At 40.2% G+C, this 25,563-nt stretch overlaps 2 protein-coding genes across 5 annotated transcripts; one reads left to right on the top strand and one right to left on the bottom strand.

The window, feature by feature from the left end:
- Positions 1-375: 375 nt before the first annotated feature.
- mob3c (MOB kinase activator 3C) lies at positions 376-8,890 on the bottom strand. 2 transcript variants are annotated; one of them, XM_071487628.1, is made up of 6 exons: positions 8,753-8,890; positions 6,779-6,907; positions 5,300-5,492; positions 2,843-3,455; positions 1,404-1,606; positions 376-847 (listed from the first exon to the last, which is right to left on the bottom strand). In XM_071487628.1, the coding sequence occupies exons 4-6, from the start codon at positions 3,258-3,260 to the stop codon at positions 818-820; spliced, it is 651 nt and encodes a 216-aa protein (XP_071343729.1). In that variant the 5' UTR covers positions 3,261-3,455; positions 5,300-5,492; positions 6,779-6,907; positions 8,753-8,890; the 3' UTR covers positions 376-817. The 2 variants fall into 2 exon arrangements, with proteins under 2 accessions (XP_071343729.1, XP_071343730.1); XM_071487629.1 differs by lacking the exons at positions 376-847; positions 6,779-6,907; positions 8,753-8,890 and having other exon boundaries at positions 1,410-1,606; positions 2,847-3,455; positions 5,300-6,648.
- On the top strand, positions 8,746-25,498 carry elovl1b (ELOVL fatty acid elongase 1b). Of its 3 annotated transcripts, none has more exons than XM_071487625.1 (8): positions 8,746-8,883; positions 22,355-22,457; positions 22,547-22,737; positions 22,878-22,958; positions 23,095-23,151; positions 23,874-23,979; positions 24,345-24,481; positions 24,610-25,498. In XM_071487625.1, the coding sequence occupies exons 2-8, from the start codon at positions 22,388-22,390 to the stop codon at positions 24,964-24,966; spliced, it is 999 nt and encodes a 332-aa protein (XP_071343726.1). In that variant the 5' UTR covers positions 8,746-8,883; positions 22,355-22,387; the 3' UTR covers positions 24,967-25,498. The 3 variants fall into 3 exon arrangements, with proteins under 3 accessions (XP_071343726.1, XP_071343725.1, XP_071343727.1); XM_071487624.1 differs by lacking the exon at positions 8,746-8,883 and adding an exon at positions 18,423-18,809; XM_071487626.1 differs by lacking the exon at positions 8,746-8,883 and adding an exon at positions 21,692-21,983.
- Positions 25,499-25,563: the final 65 nt, after the last annotated feature.

Here is a 25,563-nt window from a genome sequence, read left to right as displayed (position 1 = left end):
GCTTGATCAGGACCTTTTATTTACACATTTGTGTCAGCGCTCAGAGTTTTGGCAGCTCAGCACTGGCTGGAGGAAATACGGCTCACGCCACATACCAATAATATTTAGTCATTATCATTTTTCTCGTTCATAGTTTACCTCCATCTACATTTAAGTGGTGAAATCGGTATTTGTCTGTGTTGGTTTTGGTATGGAACTGTGAAAATTTCAGCCCGTCTAGCAGATGTAATGAAAATGTATATTCATACTGTTAATATGCGTGTTTTCTCTGTTATACAGTGTTTGCATCAAAAATTAAAACAGAATAACAACAGTGTTTTTATGCATTTTTTGTGGTGCGGTGCTTGAAATTAGAAAAAAAAACACACGCCATAATATTGGTCATTTTTAGACAATTTTTCTGTCCTTAGAACAATTTTGAAATAGAAAAACACATCAAATAAAATACAACCTTTCATTCATTGAAATAAGACTGAACACTGTATATCAAAACATTTAAAAAGGTCAAACATAAACATACATGCAGGAGTAAAGAAAAAGTACAGGAGATGTATTATTATAAAGTAATACAAAGTCCTATAATGATGGCATCACAGCACCATTTAAGTACACGCTTTAAGTAAAAACATCTGTGAAGGTACAGTGCCACCATCTGAAGAAGTGTGGTACATAATTGGACCTTCCCAGTTATGCTTAGAAAACCACTCATGCAACTTTATGTAAAATTGTTCTTTGTTTTGAGTGTTTTGAAGCTGGTGTTTTCTCGCAGGGCTCAGGTAACGTCAAAATGTAAACTCCTTTGTCCATGTGGTTTGGTTTAATTGCATATCTTTTCCGTCATCTCTTTCTGTAGAAGAAGAAAAAAAAAAAGAAAATGTTTAGCACATGAAGTTCTTATTGTATGAGGAGATGAACGATTGTTATGAAGAGCAATCTACAATCTCAAAATGAAGAACATAATTTCTTATTGTAAGAAAGAAAGGCATTGTTCCTATAGAACAAACAATAATGGGACAATAAAACAGGGTCTCTTTACAAGAGTCATCTTTTCTCCCTATTTCACTTTGCAGGGGGAATTACACCAGCCCGAGCAACATAATGATGACGACTGAACCCTTTTATTGATGAATGGAACTCCATTAGCTCATATGTGATGGAGATCCCTTTGTTGGAAAAAAGCAACAACTATTCAAACTCTGTCTCATTATGACTGCACAAAGTCAGCAACTTCTCTTATGTGGGCTGTTGCTTCAAACCAAACAAATTTCTATAAAGCCGTTACGAGTTTATTTCTTGATAGAAAACTTGTGAGGTGGAAAGTTGTCGTTATCTTAGAGAGAACACAGCTCGTGTTGTACATTCACAGTGAGACTGACACATCTGAGGTTACACTAGCATCTCACCAGGGGCTCTAGTTCAGAGTGATCAATGAGGTTGAACTCTGAGATGAAGTAGTAGTAGTGCTTGTAGCAGGTATTGATGTGGGCCTCTGCACCCATGCTGCAGATACTGTCAAAGTGATGGATGTAAACGTGCACAAAGACTCTGAAGAGACGGCTCAGGATCTTCTTGCACACCTGCTGGAAGTTCTTGGGGAAAGGTACACCTGGAGCGAAGAAGGGAGATAAGTGTTACAGAAATGAAGAGAGCTTCACCTGAGAAATCTTTTGATTAGGTCTGAGATAAAAATGTAACCAGTTTTTTATAATGAAATGATTGAAATGATTGTACTTACATAATACAACATCTGCCATCATTTTAGCAGATGTTGTATTATGTAAGTACAATCATTTCTCCTCAACATCAATGATCATTACGAAATCTGATTTGCATGGACAATATATTTCAGTGAGAGGTAGTAATTTCAAGAACAGGTGCTGGGTTGATAAAAATGGAAATGAAAGAGAAAAGCTTGTAATCAAAAATGTATAAAAACAATGTTTCCGATCCACAAGACCTCAGTCAGTCAAAATGTTTGTGTCGAAGAACAGACGAAGGTGGGAGGAGAAATATCATCATCTTATTAAGCAAAAACAGAAATGATGAAAATGAACACCCAAATAGGATTACAAATCGGTGAGAACCTGATCTTTACCATATTTGCTGTCTCAATAATCAAGAAAAGTAATGAGCAAGCTATCAGAAAGTTCACATTAAAAGCTAACAGTTTGTTAGGGAGCCACCGAAGCTGCTGTGTTTTCTCAGAGGTGAAAAACTATGAAACAATTCCTTGAAGCTATTAATGAGGCAAATCAATCAGGGGTATTTCTGGAGGTGTGCCAGACAAAAAGGTTTGGGAACCACTGTACTTGAGCACATTGCGGCACATCCTGTGCTTAATCTATTTATCCATTTTTCATTTATTCCTGCCCAGGGCCATGGGAGGATTGTGCACATACTGAGCAAGCAGTAGGGAAACACCCTGGACAAATAGCTAATAAACAGACAAAACTCGTTCACACTTATGGGAAAGTTTGTATGTCTAAATACACAAAGAAAGGTTTGACTGGCTCAAACGCTGGCGTCAGTGCTAACAACTGTGCCACTGTGCTTCCTATGAGCTCACGCCTCAATTATGCACCTCTAATGAGTGCTGATTGTCAAATCTGGTGCTGAGATAGAATAACACCACAGTCACCCGTTCATTCTCCTCTAAATGTCAACCTTATTGTTTAATTAACCTCTGCTTGACCTTCATCATCCCGTTTGCCATCTTGATGAAGGAGAACAGTGGAGCTCTGTAGACTGACACTGCAGCACAACATCAGTGCAGGCAGCACTCAATCCTGTATTATGTTGCTCATTCAATAATGGCCTTCATCTGTAGACACCTCACACACACCTACTCTGGTGGGGAAGATGTCCTCATTATTGATGAGCGACTCTATCCAGTCCATCAGCAGGTTCATGTACTTGAGAGCGGGCAGCTTGGTGGGTTTCTTGTAGTCGTCACCGTCCTGCCACCTGTACTCGTACCTCAGCCCCCCAGACATGATGGGACACGTGCGCTCGGTGCAGTACTCGCTCACCGTGCCATAGATCAGGTTGATCCTGTTAAAGAAATCCACCACATGAACAGCAATCCAGTCGTTGATGTTCTCTCCTTCCGGGAGCTGAACCACTTTCCTCAGGTCCAGTCCGGACTTGAGCGAGGCCTGGGCTTTCTTATAGAGTTCAAATCGCTGGGTGCCAGGCTCAAACCTCTTCCTTGGCCTGAATGTTCTGTCTTTGCTGAACACTTGTCCAAGACACAACGCCATTGACTTGGTCGTTTCCCCTGAGATAAGGGGAGAATGAGCTCTCCAGAATAATAATTAGTTTTGAGTTTGATAGAGTGTGACCTTCCTGAGAGAGGTAACCAGGCTGGCTTCAGCTCTGAAATCAGGCCACACAGGGGTCAGCGTCTGTCGTGCAAAGATTGCAGGGAGCTCTTGTTTTCAGATGGTGGGGCGTCCCTGTGAAACAGAACAACAAGAGAGGTCAGATTATTCCTTTCCTGTCTATTCAAATCAAAAATGAAAAAAAAAACTGGATATGACCAAAACATCAGAGCTATAGCTACAACACAGTAGGAAATACATCAAAATTCACAAGTCAAACATTTTGAAGAACTAGGTCATTAAAATGACTCATGTGGGCCAAAGGCTGTATTCCCCCACTTAGAACAAACCAGTGACTTCATCTCAAATGTACCATTATTGCGTCCACTGCTCTGTGTGACCAAACTGACCATATCACAAGATTTTCAGTAGCACCCAGTGATAAAAATAGCAACAGTTTCAGTCAGTTGTGGCACAAATCAGGTCACTAGAGTCAGGTTTAATTGAGAAAATGAATGGCGTGTTGTGACTCACTAAGGCCGAAACAGGATTTTAGAAGCATTTTGACAGAAAATGTCAGTCCAGCGGTCTTATTGCTGAGAGACAGTGCTATGACTCTCATTCAGAACACCTGGGGGTATGAAAGTAGATGCTATGAAAGAAAAAATCTTGACACACAACAAGACAACTGATGGAAAAGAGACTGTTAGCCCCTCCCTTGGGAAATGACTCTTGGGATATGACACACAACCAATAGATTACTGATGGCTATTAACCATCTGGCAGATAATATACACTGATTAGAGGTGGGACCTCACTGAATGAGTATGTGACTTAATGCCTTCATTGTCATGATAATAAAACATGAATGTTAGCATTTGAATATTAACTGAGTAGGTTATTATAGAAAAATAGGATGCATGGTCTCTAAGAAATAAAATCTTGGTACGTCATATAATTGGATGGTTTCATTTCATTGTGCTACACAGGCATCTCTCCACTGAATTGCCTGTTTCCATTCAGTACTTTGGAGGATTAAAGCATATATTGCCTCCAGAGATTTGACACAGCAGTCACATTCAAGTGACTGTGGTTGCAACATGATACAATATCCGCATTTGTGTCCTGAGTCTCTTTTTGAACTGCCGGTCTTAACATTTCCTGTGTTTGCTTTCCCGTGACTCAAATTAGGAGAAGTTTCTGCCTTTGCATTATCATCTGTACTTACACTGTAGACTAAGCACTGATACGGCTGTTTGTTGTGAACTTTAGTTGACTTAGTGACTCATTTCACAAAACCCACAATCCACAGACCCCTCGTGTGTCTGTGAAGCTCATAGTTTCGCTGGTTTCCCTTCACTCATTGAGTTCATTTGAGTAGATGGTGAGGATTTAAACTGAAGACAGCATTTGATATATGAGAAGGGTACTTTTACTTTCCACTAGCTTTCACAGTCAGCCTGATCTCAGCTCAAAGCTCACCACTGGGGGAGCATGAATACGTGGTCATGAGATAGCTCTAAATGTGTCCATAACAAAAGGGCTTGAGAGGAAGGCTCAAAGTTATAGAGCTTCATTCACTCAGTCCTCGAACGCTGGGAGACAGTTTCAGCCAAACATTAAACTTGGACACTCTCAGTTACTGAAGATGATGATGAATTGTATCCAGCACCTGAGACAAAGTGACTTTAATTTTAATCACTTTACGTCTCTCTGCATGCCTGAACAGCCTCAGCATGTCTGAAGCATGTCTGATCACGTACTGAGTTTGGCAGCCCTCCCTGCATACTTTCATGGTTTTTATAGTTTGTTTTTCTGACACTGCAAACTAACAAAAGTCATGACGCAAAAAAGGAAAGAGAAAACAGTTGCTTCTACATATAACACATTGCAGGTCACAGAAACCAGATACAATGGAAGAGGCAGAGTGAGATTAAAAGCAAGAGATTACTGAATGGAAAAAGCTGTCTGCACTGTACCTGGCTGAAATCCTACAGCGGAGGGTCTGGGACAGGGTGGAAAGTCGTTGCAAGTTCAGGGAGGATTTGAGCGTCGGATCTCTTGACTTTAAACTCCCTGTGGAGGTTAGCTCCAGCTGCTCTACCCCCCTCTTGCCTCCTCTGGATCTTCTCCCTCCCTGCCGGCCACTAACAGACCGAGAGGCTCCAACTCCTCTCGGCAGCAGAGACAACACAGTTAAGAGAGAAAAAGTTGTTTGGCTTCTCTTCCTGTTGATGATGTCACATCCTGACTTTGTCTACTGGGCCCTGCTCTTGGTGTCTACATCTGTGTGTGAGTGTGCGTGTGTGTCTGTATGTGGGTGTGTATAGAGGACCTATAAATTGAAAGAGAAGAAGGGCTGGAAAAGGTCTTTCCAAACCCCGACTCAGCCCTCCCTCTTTTCCTTTTTTTTCCCCCTCTTTCTTCTCGTCCTGCAGGCAGAGCCCAGCCCTCTGGTAAAGGTCCTGAGAAAACAACCCCTCCTTTTGAGCCACATATAGGACAGAAGGAGCAGAATGATCCCACAAATATTTCTGGATGTTTGGCAGCCCATGTTGCTCCTTTTTGTGAAGTCTCAATAACATGTCATTTAAATTCTTGGCCTTTTAAAGATATTGTAGTTTAACTCAGAGCTTTCCCTTAAATAGAGAAAGAGCTATTCACCAAAAAATGCTTTTCAAAACATTGACAAGAATCTGCATTCAACAAACACTGGCATGTGTGACTGAAACAGTCCATTTCCCTGTGCCCTTGAGGGCTGAGTGATAGCTGCCATGACTGTTCCCATTGTCTTGGAGGTGAATGGGTGCCACTAAAATGCAGAGGGTGTCTGTTTCTCTACTGTGTAATGAAATACAACCTGAAAAAATAAGATGGCTAGACTCTTTGTGACATGATTCCCTCCAGTAAGGGAGGGATAAAACTGTCAGACAAAGGATGGGATAAGGTGATAGCAAGTTTCAAGTTGTAATGTTCACGCTTGTTGCACAGGTGCTTTAAAAATGCAGATTGGTATGTAACAGTTTCTTATTTAGGGAGCAATCATTGCAAAAGCAAGCAGTTCACACAACTGTATAGACGAATCGAACTGGATTCATGATAACATTTAGTTTTGCCTTTAAGTTGAGCTGAGGTTGGGAGATTCCCAATTTTTCCCCAAAAGACCTACATTAAATTTTATTGCTTCCTTGACCTTTATCACAATATACACGTTTTGCTGAACTGGAAGGAGTCTGAACCCCATATGTTGCACTTGCTGGACTCAAAATGTGTTGTATTTTATAAGGTTAGAGAAGATAAAATGGTATTTGCAATGGGTTGCTAAGTGTGCATATATATATATATATATATATATATATATATATATATATATATATATATATAGATAGATAGATAGATAGATAGATAGATAGATATACATATATATTCAATAAAAAAGAACAAAAAGAAATTCTGACTTGCAGTAATCCAGCATGTCCACTTGGGGTCACCATGACTACTGCATTTGTCTTTTGGGCTATCAGTGAATGATCTGTGAGGAGAACACCAGGTGTCTTCTTCTTCTTCCTCTTTCATACTGGTAAAAACTATTAATGCGAAAACAGAAAAAAAAAAAATATTAACATTGTAAGACTACAGATACAGATACTTATGTTACAGTCATGATTGGTGTTGGAGGTTTTTATTAGAAATGCTGATTGAATATCATTTAGTATTTATCAATTTGGCATAAAATATTTGTATTTAGCATAATATATAAAGTACCATAAGTGGAAGTGAAAGTGGAAGAAGTCAGATTACACTACTGAGTTTGAATGTTAAAGCACATTGTTAGCAGGAGTCTATATGGATTAGCTTGACAATTCAATTTAAAGAAAAGAAAAAGGTAAAAGCCACTGTCTTAAAAAAACAAAAAACATTCCCAACTGTGACGACATACACAGGAGACATGCACAGATTAGGTCCTGCTTTTGCTCTAAGTGTTATTGTCATCACCCAGAAATGTGACACAGGAGGAAGTGGAACCAGTCAGGCCTTTCACCTTTGATCATCACTCAGCGTACTCAGCGTAAAACCAGGCTGCCTGTCGCTCTGAGCCCTTAAACCGGTCGCACAGATTCAACGCAAAGCCTCAAAACTAGCACTGAGTTACACACACACAATACCTGAGGATTTGGGGAGCATGATGTGCCTGTTTATTCAACTGCAAATGAGTTCGACCACCTGTTCTTATTTTAAGTAAAAGTAACATTAGAAAGTGACATTTGAGACATTTTAGTTTGTAATATTTATATTAGGCATATATCTTTATAATATAATATATATATATATATATATCTTTATAATGAGATGCCTACCATGCATTTTATTGTCAGTTCAGCCTTTGTCTGGGTTACCATGAGAAGAGGCTATTGTGTATTTCTGTGTCTTACCTGTACTTTATTAGTACTGTACTTAAATTAGTCACAGATTACTGACAGCGTCAGACGAGTTGTCCTTTCTGGTTCAAAAGTTCTCCTGGTGGCCCCGGGTAAGAGAAGGCCCTGCACTAAAAGCAGCAGGTGGACAGTTTACTACCTCACAAGCGGATGATTTATGATCACACAAGCAGAGCAGCTGTCTGACACACTGTGCTACAACTTCGCTGCAGGCTCAGTACCTTCTCTCTATAATCATTATGGGTGAAGCTCACCTTCAGGATGGTGTCAACCACAAGAATTGAGTATGCATCCATCTCATTTTAACAGGCTGCAAGTGTGGTAATTTAAAGTGTGTTATGTAAACAGACACATGAGTTTGGGTATGGTTTATACAGTGTAGCCTGTGTATATATGTAAAACATCTTGCTCCTGCTGCTGCTGTTTTACAGACATATAACCTACAAGCACATATTTATTTACTGGGGATCAGAGTCCGTCATTCATTGATTAGAAGCCTGAATAAACCGCACTGTGATAACAATGTTGTGTAAATGTCACAAATGTCAATGTCATCCTGAAAACTGTTCAGAGAAATAAAAAGGTGCGCCAGATACGCTTCTATCTTATTATCTTAATCTACATGTTATAAATATGGAGATCGTTTCACCATGATAATTTAAGTCTTGCATCTTTGCTCTCTTTATATCAAGGAACAAAACCGAAATAAATAATTGACTTTATTGGGACATTCTTGAGTTATTGCAGTTGTTAGTGATTTAATGCTCTGCTGGTCAAACTAAATTACAATTACTTCCCATATATATAGCATATAAAAGTTTATCAGTGATAGTGTAAGGAAAAAAACCCTGTAGCATGATTTAGAGTTAAGTGTCACCTCTATGGGACAGAGAAAGCATCACTTTGCCCGCTGACAGCTAAACCCTTGATTTGATACAGTCGATTACGTCCATATTAGGCGACCAACTCGCAGCGGAGTAGAAATGACTCCACCTTTTTTTCCAGCTCCATCAAAGGGTTGGGTCAGGAGGAGGAAGACTTAAGCGGAGAGGAAGAGGAAGCGGGGCCGACTTCTTCAGACACGCGCTGCTTTCGACGCACGCCGCGGCTTTCATTCAGCACAGGTGAGTGACAAACCTCTCCGACTCCGTTTTCACCAAACTCAGCAGGTAGATAAATGTTCACTTCCCGCGTCGACGAGCTTTTACTTACTTTCAGGTGCGTTTCTCTCCCGGGGGGGGGGGGGGGGGGGGTAGGAGGGGCGAGGGGGGTGCGCGCATTTACGCAGCGTCATATTATTAATATTATAAACATCCAGGTGGGTTAGTTTGTATTTATAACAATATCGTAGACGTAGATTAAGAAAAATACACACATTTTTCGTTCTGGATAGTAGGTTCTGTTTTTCACCCTTGACCTCATGTCCGGTAACAAAATGTGTATCCCGTGTGAATTTGCATACCAATCATATTCGTTATACGGGCTATTGATGGTCCTGTGTGTGTGTGCGTCCGCTTCTCATCATTTGCACCTGGTCTGCGGACAAAGGGCTCATTTATAGCCTGCGCACAGTAGCTGTTGTTGCTGGGCCCTTTGAAGACAGGAGATATTGTTGACTGTCCTGTTGAGGCCCGCTGTAGCTGTCAAACATCTCAATGGAAGTAATCAGGACTCATGTGTGTATCCGTGTTTGAAAGGGTAGGACATGAATTATGGCAGATGTAGTTTCACCTCGGTGGACCACAGGAAGTGAAACATACCTGCTGATCAGATGTTATAACGGTGTCTAACGGTTTAAGCACAGTGGACACCTTTCATGCTCAGTTTACTCAGCAGGAGGCCAAACACAGTTTTACAGGCACAGTGTCTTATTTTAGGTATGTCGCAGCTAGTCTCTGTGCAGTTACTTGGATGATTAATGTGGTTTAAAAAAAAAAAAAAAACTACAACATAAGAGTTAAATATGTTTAACTCAGTTGTTAACTCACCTTGAACATCACCTGCTCTTCAGTGGAAGTCAGTCAAGTTAAAGAAAAACACAACAAAGTGAAGATGTTTTGCAAAAATATTACTAAGAATTTATGTAATGGCTGGCTTGGAAACATTTTTGTTTTCAGTGTGCAGAGAGAAAAAAAAGGAAAGGAAACTGCAGCATGAGTCATTTAGGAAGTATTGCAGAGGTCACTGGTTTAACAAGGTTGGATGTTAACATTTATTTTTAACGGTATTACCAGATAAATATATTGTGAGATATAGGATTTTTATATTTAACGCTTGACTAATTGAAGAGGAGTTTACCTTTAACTTTATCTGTGTGAATCTCAATACAAAAAGGAAACTGAATTAAACTATATTAGTCATGTCAAACTCTTGTTTCATTAACGCGGGGAGGAGACAAAGGAAAATAAATGCAATCATATCTAATTTATGCAATGTACAGTCGAGGAGCAGATGCTGTTGAGGCTAAAACTGTGCCGTAAAAGTAACCGTCATTTGAGCGCCAAGTATGATCCAGATAAGGCTGTGCTTTGTCACTCTTCAGATGTTTGCATTGTTGGTACTGATGTGTGCCATGTTAACACTGTGCATATGGCTAATTGTCACAATATAACATTTTTGATGGGGGGGGGGGGGGGGGGGCTTTCTATAATGCATCTGCACCCTGAGATCCTCGTACATGTGGATTGGTCCTCATTGATTCTTTTGTTCCCAGGTGATGGTCTCTTAAGGCAGATTATGGATCACCAACTGCGTGTAGACATATTAACATTAGCTGTAACTAACGACCGTGGGATGGAGACAAAGGGCCTCAAGGTCGACCAGCCCGGTTGTATGTCTGATAGTAATGTAAACACTAAGGCAGCACTGTGACTGTTAACGCCTCAAGGTTGCACATTGTTATCACTGCATTAGCCTCCAGTGTCAACAGCCCCCGCTGAAACACGAGAACAGAGGAGATATTAAGAGTAAAAGCTTTAGCCAGTAGGCATGCCTTTGTCTCTTTTTAACCAGGTTTTTAACAAGAAAACTCATGCATGGCTGAGCTGGGTTGGTTAATCAGTCTTCTCCTGTTGGTCACTTAGTAGATGCATTAAAGTGCTTTTCTAGGTAGAGGAAGATGTTAGCCATTCACTTTTCCCTTACCACATATTACCAACCAGCCTGGTTTTTAAGGCATCCTTGTCAAAACACTGTTTACTTCTCAGTGACTTACTTCACTGAAGCGCAGTAGTGTCAGTTATGGTCCCGACTTTCTACATCCTCTTCAGTATTCCTCAGGCTGTTTGTACATCATTACGAGCTCTAGATGGAGATCAGCAGCTTCACAGCGAGTCTCTGGCAAACTGTACAACTGGTGTCAGTTGTCGTGGGGCCCATGTTTGCTTTGTTCGGCAAATAAATTATTTAAATCCTGTTGGTCTGTGTGGCAAAATTTAATGTTCTCATTGTTTCCAGTGGAATGGAAAGAAGCTGCCTGAAGTGACACTGATGTTTGCACGCTAGATTCTCCAAATGGCAGTGAAAGGTCCTGTTAAAACAATCTGAAGTCTTTGAACAGAGTAGGCCTTTGGTGATATTTTAGGAAACTGTTTGTTTTAGTTAGTCTCCTTCCTGTGGATGGAGAAGCCTCTGTACCTGACATTCAGTATTTCATTCGGGCCAGTGTTGTAAATGACAGTTAAAGGTTGCTACTTTATGTTACAGCGACATTTTATGCTAGTACAAAGCTATACTTGAGCAACTTTGAAACCCACCCAACCCTCTGCTCAAACCACTTTGGTTTCATTAGAAGAAGTGTGAAGTTTGATTTGGGGTGCGGCGTGAATTTGAACCTGGTAAAGTTTGAACCCACCTGAACCGATGCAGCAGTAGTTTACTACTACAACACATTCCTCAGTGTGAATCTACCCTTTGAAGCTGCTGTTTAGTGGCTGTAAGAGTTAGTTCAAGGGTTTGATTATACCTTCTACAACTAGCTCAAGGACAATCTCTGTAGACTTGAAGTGAATGAATTCACCAAATTAGGAAACAGAAGTGAGACTTGCATTGATTTCAAGCATGCTGTTCGATTTGGTACAATTGAATTACTAAATAGCTGGGATGTGGTTTAACTTGTTGTTTAAACAGTGCAGGGATAAAGGGTAAAGTCAGTTTTTGCAGCCAGATATAAGCACTGGCCTTGTTATGTCTTCTGAATATGTCATGGTGGCCTCAGATGGCTGGTAGTGTGTTTTGACCAGCATGGCCAGAGAGGTGACAGGTGGCAACAACTTCAGGTGTGTTTTTGGTTTTATCATTGACTGCTTTTTTTTTTTTTTTGGGGGAGGGGGGGGGGGGGGGGGGGTTTAATTGTGGCCTCCAATCATTGCTCTGTTTTGTAAAATTTGGATTTTTAATATTGCATAGATTTCATAGACACTAAGGTCACTTCCCTGCCTATTAATTTATTTATTTTAACAGAGGCATCATCAGTTTTGGGGAAATTAGACCAAAGGTCAAATTGTAAACAACACTTATTGTAAAATGACTCAACTGCTGAGGAGACACCGGCAACTGGCTGTTGTTTTCTCTCCATCTGTGTCCTAATGGTCATATCAGAAAATCATTGTTATATGATTATTTACTACAGTTTTCAAACGTTACAACATCTGCATGTTTGAAAATATCAAGTGTAAGTTCTTGTCATAGTAGTGTCTTTGGTATTCTTGACAGGCAAGGAGAGTGTCATTCCAGTCATGGTGGAAGTCTTGCATAATACTGACTTGTCTACCAGGTGTGTTTTACAAATGCCCCATCAGTCAAGTCTGAAGTTGTTTTGTTGATGAGTTGAAGCATGCTCTCTAGTTCGACGCCTAAGGACACACCTATTTTGGCAAGGGGGGCACAGTTAAGAGTAGTGCTGACTGATAAATCGTATTTCATCATCATCGTGTTATGAACATGTGCATTAAACACATTGCAAAAGACTGACTGAAATGCAATGAATTAGGACGCCTGAGCCTGCAGTTTGTTTTACACCAGCGCAGCAGCAGTGACATTGAGTGAACTGTTATGAAGAAGCTCGATTGTTCTCCAGCAGCGTTACCTGCAGGAGACATGAGCAGCAGAGGGAGGACGGAGGAGATGTCAGACAGAGACCAGTGTCTGTGTTCTTCATTCAGCTTTCAATTTGATAGTGACTTTGAAGTTAGCTGGCACAATGATCGAGGCATACGCACACTTAGGTATTTGTTTATTTATAGCAAGTCGTAGTGTCATCGCAATATTGAGCAATGGTGTTGCAGATGTTCCTCAAATCGTGCAGGCCTAGTTAAGAGTTCCCTGTTTCAAATCTTAACAATAAAATAAATTAGTAGTAGTGCTATTTGCTTGTTCTAAATATGAGTATTAGGGTACGATTTAACTCTTATGTGGTATTACTATTAACTGTATTTAGTTTATAATGTGGGCCATCTTTGAACTGTTGTTGCAGCAGTGCATTTTATTAAGCCTTTAACTCAGTCTCGACATTCAGACATCAGTAGTTTGTTTCCAAAGACAGAGGTGTGCGAAGTGTTTCGAGTAATGGCTTGTTTTTGTGCAGGACCCTCCTTCGTAAATCCCAGTAAATTTTTCCTCTGCAGTTATGGGTTCGGTTGGGAAATCCCTCTCAGATTAGCAGGACGGCAGGATACTTTGCAGACGACTCCTGTCAAAACTTGCCAGTTTTTGCAGAGATCTTTCTTTCTACAGGTGTTGTCATTTACATTACATTTATATTTTATATTTATATTTTTGTATTTTTGTTTGCACCGTGGGTCCGAGAGGACTGAAATTTCAATTGTGCTGTATGTCCTGTATGTGTATCATAATTGACAATAAAGCTGACTTTGACTTTGACTTTGACTTGATTGTTTCAAGTGGTTATTATAACATTGTACCATCCAAGTTTGACTGCTGAGATCTCAGAGCACAGCTACCTCTTTAAGAGGTCAGAGAGGACAAGAAACATGAGCAACCAGATGAAGTGTTAAAAGAGTCCTCAGGGTTAGTCAGTTAATTTGGAAGAGAAAACAAAGTCCATTGTGTACATTCATCACAGTTTACAGAAGGGCTTCTTGGTTCAACTTTGACCTACAGTACTTTCCACGGTTGTGCAGAGTTTTCTATGAAGTAAGGGATTATTGTAGAAATTCTGGGTATGTTCGCCTGTGGTTTGGCCTCATTTACAGCCAATTTTGTCTGAACAGTCACATTTCTGGCCTTGTTTGACTTAATTGTGGTGACATCTCAGCATTCTTAGATCTTGGCAATTACTCTGAGTGTAATTACAGGTCCTGGATATAATCCATTTGCAACATCATACCTAACCAGTTGCAGCAATTATTAGGTGGAATCCATGTTTTTGCAAACCCCTCACTTTGTGGAAACAGACTGAAGGATGCCACCATGCGAATTCACTTTGCCTAATGCCTCCTGAATCTGCTGAGGTGCAGTCATTTCTGCACCATCTGCATCAGCTTGAGCTCTTTCATAAGGACGCAATGCACAATTGTTAAGTGTGGAAAGTTCCAAAAATCGGTCGTTGATGGGTGAGACCTGCGGAGGGGATAGAGTGAGTGAGACAGAGAGAGAGAGTGGGGGAGGGGTGTGAAGACAATGAGACTGGTGTTGAACAGTCAGTCTCGTCTGAATACTTGCAGGTAGGGGTGATACTACTCCCCCACCACCACCAATACACACACTCAAGCACAGTGAAGAGAAGATGGTGTAAAGATGTCAGTCCTGAATCGAGTTCAGCAACATTCTTGTGCCCCGGGGGGGGGGGTTAGTTACTATGGCTTAAACATTTGGATGTTAGTTTGTTTTCTTTAGTGTATACTAAAAATGGACGGGTCATGCTCAACCTGTTTATCATTAAGTCACTGGTGTTCATTTTTTATCGTACCACAAATCAGTATAATCTGAGAGCAACCCAGATCTTTAGACAAAGAACATTCATAACAAGCTCTGAATTTGATTATGCAGCTTACAATTCAATGTCACCGGCCCATGATTTTTATATTCAGATGTGACAAAAGACAGATGCACAACAGAGATACGATACACACGAGCTCATCCTTAAATGAGGCATGCCATGAAGTTTAGGGTTGTTTATAGATTGAAGTTATTAAAGGGTCTATTAGAATTGGTGGAAGTTACTGGAGGAATGGAGTATTTCCTTTTTCAGTGCTTGGTGAACTTTAACATAATTAAATGTGTCATGTGTCATGTGATGTCACTCCACTTTTTTTTTTTGGTAATTATTGATGTAAAAGTGTTTAACATTCACCAAACATTCAGAAATATTTATTTCCCAGGAAAATAATATTTTAAGGGTCAACTAAAAACATAAAACTAAGTTCTGATTAACAAAATATTAATTTATATAAATGTGCAGAAATTCATTAAATATATTGGACAATGATAAAATGTTTTTAAGCTGTACTCTGCATTTGTGCCTGCTCAGGTTCACACCCTTTCTCGGCCACACAGCGCTGAAGACCCTACATGGTTCAGACCACTGTTAGTGTTTTTTATTTCTATGTTCCAAATAATAATGTGAAATAAGCCTTTTTAACTGGAGCCTCCATTTTGCATAATAGTAGCTAAAGTTATAGTGTTTCTTATTTTGGCAAATATGTCATAGGGCATATCGTGTGCGTGTATGTGTATGTGTATATATATATATATATATATGTGTGTGTGTATATGTATGTATGTTTATTTATTTTTAGGTCTTCACATGACAAAGTGGCAGAATGGGTCTGGATGAGGTTGAGTTGTAGTTGTCATTTTATCTCGGATGTTATCTTAAGGCCTTTAGGTCCTTCAGGTTATGTCAGACACATCTGGACAGAGAAGACCTTGGCTCCAGGTGACACTGCTGTCTCTGGGGGAGAGGAAGAGCACACTGACTAATGCCTCTTGTTTTCCCTTGAGACTCTGTCATCATGCTGGCTTGTTTGGAATGTATGTCGTTGTTTTGCTGTGTGAGACTAGGATTCATCAGATTTTTATCAGTTCCAACTTGGCTGAAGTTGCTGCCATTCAAGACTTTGTGCTGACCTATTAAAAGTTGTGAGCACATGAAGGAATGAAAATAAATCTGTTTGCTAAACATAACTTGACAAAAAAAACTCTACAGGAGCCAAACCACCAATAACTTTTTTTTTTTTTTTTTTTTTTTTTTTTTACATTGCATAGCTTGACCTGAGATTTGTACAGTGACAAGACCTTCACAGTAAAGTCACACTCCTCACACCAGTGTGTCACATGCTGGCGGAAATTCCTGTGCTCATTGCTATAATGCATCTGCTGCACATATTCCTGCAGTTACACTTTCCAAGTCAACAGAGAATCTGATGGATTATAATGTTTTGATTTGCCAAGATTCAGTAGTTCAGCGTTAAGCTTTGGCAGCTGTGTCAAACATACTTAAAATCCACATCCAGTACAGCTGAATTGATTTTAACATAGCTCTTATGCACAACAAGAGCATGGTCAATCACTGATTAGTGTATTGAATGGGTTTGTAGTCTAAATTTTGCAGATGCAGTTTGTTTGGCACGCAACTGGAAGCAACAGGGTGTATATGCAGCACATGTGTAGTCTGGAGTTTTACTTACATTGCTCTGAAGTGTGTGTAATTGCCTCTTTAAAAGGTTTACACACCGCTCATTCTCTGCACAACAAGCTAAAGCACCAACAATTACTCTGTGCCATTGATGATGAACTTTGGGCTCACATAAAGCCAAATCAGTATTCATATGATCCTAGATTTATATAACTTCATACTTCAACTTATCTTAAAACTTCATGATGTGCCATTTTCATTTTTTTAATTTATTAATTTTTTTATTGATTAATCACCATTTTTGTGTTTCAACAGTTAAATATATTTCATACCACATAGTTGAGACTTTGTAGGTTTACCGTGAGCGATTGTGATGGTTTGATGGATCCTCTTTCAGTCACACATTGGCATTTTTGATGACTATCACATTTCAGAAGTTAACCATATCAGCAGTCAGGAGTTAAATGACTATGTTTGTAAACCACCATCATTGGCATGTCCACATCCTTCTGCCTTCAGGCGAGGCGATGCTTATTTTGCGAGGAGGAAAGAGGAGTTGTTCCACAGGACAAGATGACTATCATATTTGCGATGGCTCTGTCAGCATCTGTAGCAAAAAACGATGATCTATTTTGTTGTCAGGTGTGTTTTGGTATTCGGAGGAGGGGCTAAAACACACACACACACAGACACACAAAACTCCCTCCAGGGCCAAGTGACAGGTCAAACCAGCCCAGTCAGTCAGCTGCAGTGCAACACTGAGGGCTATCTACAATGACAAGATCATCTGTGCAAGAGTTTCAGATTATACAGACTGAAGGTGCATGTTGCTTATGAATTTTACTTCCTGAGCTGAATTCAGAGAGCATAGTCTAGCTTTGCGAGGCTGTTTTTGCTCTTCTGTTGGTCTGCAAGAATGAATGCTGCCTTGTAGACTGAAGACAAATGTACAACTTGATCTTTGAAAGCCTCTATTTAAGCCATTGTGTGCAGTTTTGATGAGGACACATTGATAACTAGTCATTTTCACAAATCTGAAGAAACCATGCATGAAAACTGTATGGGTTCCCCATACATTCCTCTCTGTAGAGTCCCACAAATGGAGCATGCATCTACTATTTCTATTAAGTATTATTGTTGTTACTAATGAATGTTTTATTCCCCTGTAAATCTCCTGGGTGTGACAGTGAGATCAGAGTATGTGATTTCCTATCAGGGAGAGCGAAACCTTCTTGCACAACACGCTCGGAAGAATTTTAAACATTATGGTATGAGTCATCTCCTCCTTTTGCAGCATTAGTTTTTGTCTGTCATTAGCTTCACTATCCAACCCTGAGTAAACATCAAGGTTTTATGATGCTTCCTCACTGTGAGGCATGAGTGCGTTTTGATTCTCCAGTAGACCATTATGTTGTGCTCATGTAGCTGCCTGTAAACTGGACATCTGTGCTTTGTCTTTCAAGATTATGAAGCAAGCATATGGTAGATCTGCCATATATTAAGCGCAATTGTAATTGTAAATGGTATATTAGGCTATGTGGACAAAACAAAAATAATAATCATAATGATCTGAAAGAATTTGAAATAAAGGTGGGGGGTTTTCCGCACTGAGATTGCCCAGGTAGAAACAAATTTAGCAACAGCTCGACTTGTTTCAGGCTTTTTAGTCATGATTTATTGTCCAACACAGAAAAAGAAATGGAAGCCAGTTTTGCTTTATGGGTGTTGGCTGGGTAGAGAGCCAGTAACGGCATAACAATGGCCCCCTTCATGATAACAGAGTCTCCACTGATTTCTCGCCCGCTGCCTGTGAATAATATTATCAGCCCACCCCCGAGAGAAAACGTACAGGGCGACTCCAGAGTCGTGTGTTTGTGTGTGTTGTTTCAGCGGGTGGAGGGTGTGACCAGGAGAGTAAAAAAAAACAAAAAAACAAAGGGGGAAACTTGAAGTTGTTGAAGTCAGGGCGGCGGTCACAAAAGTAGCCAGCTGCATTTAATTGAGGTTTTTTTTTCTCTTTTTGTGGTGTGGGTTTAAATGGGGGCCATCTCACTCTCACCCCAGTTGTACTCTCTTGCACGCTCGCTCACACACAGTGCTCGCTCTCTCTTGCTTGCTCTCTCGCGCTCTGGCTCTGCCTCTTTCCCTCCCTCTCCTTCTGTGAGCTGGTTATTCATCCACTGTGTGAGTCAGGGAGGGTGGGGATTTGGAAGACTGCTGTACCAGTCACACTTTATCAGTTTACTTTCTCATTCCCCTACCCCATCTCTCTCTCTCTCCCTCTTTCTCTCTGTGTGTCTGTCTTTCTCTCTCTGTGCTGCTGTTTCTCTTTGCTGCTGCCACCCCTGCCTGCCCCATCTGCCCTTATAGCTTACGAAGAGGCTTTGCCGTGCTGTGAAAAAGGAGTCACGTTCGCTTTTGATGATTTAAGGGGCGAATTCTAGTCTCAACAAGGTAAGTTGCTCAATGTTATGTAGAAGGTGAACTAACTTGTGTGTGGAGTTTGCCCACATGTTGAGCAGCTCAGGGTGGTTTTTTTTTTTTTTTTGATTTGTTTTTCCCGGTTTTCCTCAGAGTAGGTTTCTGTTCTTTTGGTGTTTGAGGATCTTAGGCTGTTCTGTTTACAATGTCTCAATGTATACGTGTGTTTTGAGTAATGGGTTCCTGCCTACACCTCTCTGATTTTTCTTTTCTTCATCTCAGCTCCAGTTTGTTCATCATTAACTCCTACCTCGTGAGTGTGAGCTCCCTTTTTCCATCCCTATGATTCATTGACATGGCTCTCATAGGAAACGTTCCCCCTCCCTCTCCACTGTACTGTGTCTCCTTGGTAGATGTAAACCAGCCACCTTGTTGTCTACGTTGGCTAATATTGAGTGGGTGGTTGTGGTGGGATATACAGAGGGAGTGACTTTATTTTTTTTATGCTGGGCTTTTTAGTTTGGTCACAAGAATAGACTGTTCTAACCTAGGGCTGTAGAATATGTAAACTGGTGCTTCAGTGGTCATGTGTCTGCTGCTAAATTGCATCACTGTCATGGGAATATTACAGGAGACACTTTTAGGACCCCTCCCACAGTTATGAGGAAGTTCCTGTCCTCTTGTGGGATTACTACCAGTATTGTTGCAATAACTGAACATCAGTGTCCACTGAACAACTGAGATCAGTTTTTACCATCAGTCCAAATTCTGTGGCAATGCACAAACCTTTTAACTGGTGAAGATTAGGAGCAGTGAGGTGGTGTCATTATGTTTGAGTTCACTGATGGTCACATACAATAAATGGTAAAGAAGTATCAAGAGCAGCGAGGTGCAGAAATTGCTGTTGGTTGTTCTTGTGAATGGGTTTTGTGGTTTCACTGAGCTGGAATGGTAGGGGCTTCATTTTCGTTTTTCTTGGAACTTCTATCTTCATTTGGGTCTCAGGATACAGAAATATTGTTTGCCTTGTCTTGTTAGTGTTCCTGACTCACACAATCGCTTTTATTATCAGTCAGTATTCCTAAAAAATCACAGTGGATCTAGAGTCACATGTTGCATGTTCATAAAGTAGTTTGAACATGAAAAATAGGAAATCTGGATAACTTGTATTCAAAAGCCAATCCTACACATTGTAAAATTTTTGAATTTACATGTTGTGCACTTTTAGTGTCTGCAAAATTATGTAAAACCCTGAAAAATGGCAGCTGCCAACAAACAAAATTTGTTTTCTCATGATACACAAACTGACACTAAACTATTGAAATTTAATGCCTTGCCAACATAACAGGTTTCAGTTTCCACTGAAAACAAATTATATAAGTCCAATTTAAGCCATGTGATGTGATCAAAGAGATCACATTGGTGATAATGTCTAGGTTATTGTAACACAGTGACCTTGGATTGTGTAGCGTCAGAGTATGCTCTGATCACTTTAACTGTTCAGCATTTTTCCTCAGAACAAGACAGACTCTACACTACAGACATGATGGTACTCTTGTTGAAATGTGAGGTGCCTGACCAAATGCCTCATCGTCGGTTCAAAAACAACCACAGCTTTTTGTGTAAGAGTTTTCTGAAATGTGATGTGTCTGATCTGTTATACAACACCATTCAATTTCACCTTGTCAGCGGGAGGAAGCTGATCTGTAGTGTCAAGTGCATCTATCAGGAACTGGTCTGGAATGCCGGACTCATTCACCTGGAAGATTAACAAGGAGATCGACCACAAAGATACCTTGGTGTTGACATAGCCCTATGGTTAACTACTGAAAAAGCCCTGAGGTGAACAAAACCGCAGGGGGTATCTACAAAAAGAAGAGGAATGTCCAGTTTGTATGCCTCTGCTGTTCGGAATCAGTTTTGAACTCTGACACAATGAATTCGCAAAATATTAATAGCACTTTTCATTAACTATAAAATTATCATTTTTTTTTACATTACATATTATTTTGAGCCATTTGTTTTGGTTTGTGCAAACATAAGTGTTATTTGTGTATTTTCTGCAGTCATTGTAAGTTTGTTTCGAATGCTGCAAGATGTTTAGGATGTTTTACATCATCCACTTGAAGCACTCAGTCAGTTGCAGGCTGAAATAGCCCTAAATGAATATACTGTATCCTGTTTCCTTGGTAATTACATTTCCTGTTTACGTATCATATGACAAGGCATTTAAAAACTGATACCAAAAGAAGGTTCACAGCCTCAAACTTAGACCCAGCTAATTATTGGCAAAAGATGCATAACTTTAGTTCACAAGTATAATTTCTTTTTACTGTATTAGTTTCTTGCCATTTTACTGAGCAGGACCGGCATTAGCTCAGCTCCCTGCCCTTCATTCCACAGCCTGAAATTATTAGCTTTTAATTATATTGGCTTAAGGAGGGCTGGACTTTAGTCCATGGGCAGTGAAAACTCAGTATTGTAGATTGTACATCAAACAATGGCTCCCTCTGGGTCCAGTGTGCTGAGAGGAGACCACACCCTGCATGTCCTCTACTTTGTGACTACAGTTTACACTTGATATGGTTTGCCTTTGTCAACAGAAATCTGCAGGTCTGAAAACCATGGCAACATTCCTGTGTGCAGGGCTGCATGTCATGGCACTTTCCATTAGTAAAATACTTCTCCCTCTACTTATTGTTGAGCTCAGTTTGTAGTGGCAGTCTTCCAGTAAATGTAGTTGCCACATAACAAGAAGGAACTGTGATATCTGTGTTAGGGTTCAGCAGTTTGTTTGAAGTCCAGCGATCAGCAACTTTTTTTTTTTTTTTTTTTTTGCTCACAGCTGGGTTCATCTGAGGAAAGCAGTCTGGATATTGTCTTAACCTCTGGTATGAGTGCTGCACACGAACAGCTTGTAGAGTGCAGCCTTACTGTGGGATGAGGAGGGATGTCCTCTCAGTTCCCTGTAGCACCTCCTCTCTGATATCAGGCCATGTCTGATGAGTGGCTGGAGCCAGGGCAAAGCATCCTGGGATTTTTAGGTGGGAGTGTTTGTTTGGTGAGGGCTGAATTTCTCTGTCCCAGTAATTGCATTTCGGTCTCGCTGAATCAGGGAATATCACAAAATTCTCCTCCTCGAAGGCATTTGAGGAATTTATTGGTCACGGGTGATCACCAGCAAGACGCAGCCAATGAATTAAAGATGTGAGTTTTTTTTTTTATTTTTGTGCACTGGTATTCATGTAATTCACTCTTGAAGGAGAACACTGCTGAATGTTATTTCGCAATGTCTGTGGAAATTTTGGTGTGTAGAAAGAAATTGCACAATAATGAATTTTCACAGAACATGGATAGGGAAGGAGATTGGTACATTTTCGGTTCCGAAATGCATCAAAAAAAGCCCACATCTGGATCAAGATGTGTCCAAGAAGGTCATCTTTTCCCTTTGACATACAACAAAATACTGTTTTCTTGAACTGAATATTTCATTCACTGAATTGCTGTCATGGGACTGGAGGATGGACTGCTGCTGTGCTCTACTTTGAGGTGAAACTAACGATGATCTCTTTTTGCAGATAACTGGGTCATAACAATACAAGACGGTCAGAATGCTTCAAGAGATTCAGGAGATTGGCTCACACGCCATGGATATCTATGACTACCTCTTGGTCGGATTTGGTAAGTGACTGACCTGACAAAATACTTGTTCTTTTGTTTCCCTTTGTATGTTTTGAACGTCATGTTGTCATTTTCTTTTCTCTCTCTAGATCCGCGACTGAAGGACTATCCACTGATGCAGAGTCCTGTTCCCATGACAGGGATATTGCTTTCCTACCTGTTCTTTGTACTGTACCTTGGACCTCGCATTATGGCCAATCGGAAGCCATTCCAGCTGAAGGAAGCCATGATAGTCTACAACTTCCTGCTAGTGGCGCTGTCAATATTCATTGTCTATGAAGTAAGACACTGTTGTTTAATGTTTACAACACTTTTCTGCACGTTTTGAATATTTCAGCAACCGGCTTGTTATTTGCTAATGGCTGTTAACTTGAATACAGTTTTTGATCCCTGAGTAAATACAATTTTCTTGTTATTTAGTTCCTGATGTCTGGTTGGGCCACAACGTATACCTGGCGATGTGATGCAGTTGATACCTCCAACAGTCCTCAAGCATTACGAGTGAGTCCCTCATAACTCCTAGGTCACACATACTATAACACTTGACTGATATCGGCTGAAGTCATTATTCACTAGCTGTGCATTTAGTCATTAATGATAATTTCCTGTTAACTTGAGTCTGTATTCTCCTCACCAGATGGTCCGAGTGGCCTGGCTGTTCTGGTTCTCCAAGATTATTGAGCTCATGGACACAGTAAGTCTGTTCAACGTGACCATGTCTTCAACTGGCTCAAGCAAACTCTTTTTGCATTCAACAAAATTTAGGAGTTCCTGTGAATCCTGAGTGATTTCCAAAAGGAAAATGATAAACTGTAACAACGTAGGAGATGTCACAGTTTCATGACATTTTAAAGACTAAAATTAAATATTAATTGAAATAAAATCAACAGATCAGTCACAAATGAACAAGCCTTTCTTTCAGCCGTTCTACAAACCTTGCCACATTTACAAATTCACTGTTGGTGTCTCTTGAATTTTTTTTTAACATCTGTACAAGTTCAATATTTTTCCAGCTGATATTTGGCTGAATGAGAAAATTCAGTTTGTATTTTGTTTATGTCTTTGTCATTCTTCCAAAGTTCTGATTATTTTAAAGTGAGGAAAGACAGACACTTCCCCACTGTTCACAACAGAGGACTTTGATTTGAAAGTTTGATGATATTTTTTTCTTTCCTTTGTTGTCTTTTATCTATTAATAACTGAGATACACAAACCTTAATTATACCAGGTTTCAGGTGATGGTGAAATCAGGAAGTTTTGAAATATCTTTGGTTAAGATGAATAAAAAGTAACATTAAGACATTGTCGAGAGCAAGAGGCGACACAGAATCTGACAGAGGCGGCCGCCTCATAATTCTTTATGCAGGAAAAACCCTGGAGATTGGCTTTAACTAATCAATATCCTCTTTCGGACAGATCTTCTTCGTGTTGAGGAAAAAGCATGGCCAGATCACCTTCCTGCACATCTTTCACCACTCTTTCATGCCCTGGACCTGGTGGTGGGGAGTTGGATATGCTCCTGGTGAGTACTCATTAACTAAAGCTTGACTTGTCAAAGAGTTGAAAATCGATTAATGGAGTGACAAAGCAGCCAGGAGGTGTAGCATAGTCACTTCCTCCTTCAGTGCCAGTCTTTTACACGTAGACGTGTGAACAACCACAATGTTCCTTGTTTGGTTTCTACTTTTGGTCTTGTTAAGCCCTTCATGGAACCTTGTGCTGACTATCTGTAAAGTACTTAATTCTTTTGAGTCATGAGAAAATGATTAACCAAGCCTCTACATAAAACCTCTACAGCCTCTATATTCTTAATTTCCTTGAAAGGTCAGAGGTTCTTTGATTACTCTGGTGGAGCCAGTCTAATATGTTTTATGATTATTACTCCAGGTGGAATGGGATCTTTCCACGCCATGGTGAATTCTTCTGTCCACATCATCATGTATTTCTACTATGGCCTTGCTGCTGCTGGACCCCGCTTCCAGAAGTTTTTGTGGTGGAAGAAATACATGACTGCCATTCAGCTTGTATGTACACACTCCTGCAGTTGTTGTCCATGTTTCTGCTCCCAAGGCACCACAATAAATTCATTTTATTTATTTTATACATTTATGTATAGTACATGTTTGGCTGACTCCTGGTTTCTTTCCAACAGATCCAGTTTGTCCTAGTATCTCTCCACGCTACCCAGTATTACTTCATGGAAAGCTGTGACTACCAGTTCCCAATGATCCTCCACCTCATCTGGATATATGGAACCTTCTTCTTTGTGCTCTTCTCCAACTTTTGGATCCAGGCTTATGTGAAGGGTAAGCGGTTGCCCAAACAGGACATTAAGCAGCGTCAGAACGGCACAGCAGTGTACACCAAAGATAAATGCCACGAGAACGGCAAACACCACGAGAATGGCACCAGCAATGGTATCAACCACGGAGCCGCCAACAGCACCAGCAATGGCTCTGCTCACCATGATAACGGCAGCACTCACATGGGCAAGATGAAGAAGGCCTAGGATCTCTGGAAGGAAACACACAAGAAGTATGACCCTGCGAACCTGTTAAAACTACCACGGATTCCAAAGATAATTTTGGCTGTGTTTCTCTTCCTGTTTTTAGTTTTATATGCAAAACACGGGGAAATGACGTGGTCAATGATTTCCACAGTTGGGGTCCCACATTTAATTGGTTTGTTTGTTAGTTTGTTTGAATTTGGGAACCATCTATGGAACACAATGTATGAAGAGAAGATGTTTCTGACCTAAATTTTATCTTCACTGATGTTGAAAACAACCTCCTAGTTCAGTGTCACACTGGTGGCTTTTCACCCCACTTGCCTTCACTACTTATCTGACCCCCATGTCCCCTTGACCCCCCCCTGTGGACAGATGACTGTACAGTTTCTATCAAGTTGAAAATACTTTTTGTAAATAGTTTTACAATAAACCCAAAAAAAAAAACTAATTGTATTGGTATGCTTTAGACTTTCTAAATTTTGTTACAATGTGTATTTAAAATTAAAATGCCAATAAATTACATTTTAAATTGTCTTGTTTTACTCTGTGTGTCAGAATTTTCTCTTATAGAATAAGTGCTTCCTGTATGTGTAACTT

The sequence above is a fragment of the Trachinotus anak genome, unplaced genomic scaffold, assembly GCF_046630095.1.
Source record: "Trachinotus anak isolate AG129_WGS33_773 ecotype Australia unplaced genomic scaffold, CSIRO_AGI_Tana_v1 ptg000010l, whole genome shotgun sequence".
In the NCBI taxonomy this organism is placed as follows: domain Eukaryota; kingdom Metazoa; phylum Chordata; class Actinopteri; order Carangiformes; family Carangidae; genus Trachinotus; species Trachinotus anak.
The sequence above is the reverse complement of the archived record's forward strand: the minus strand, read 5'-3'. Positions and strand labels throughout refer to the sequence as shown.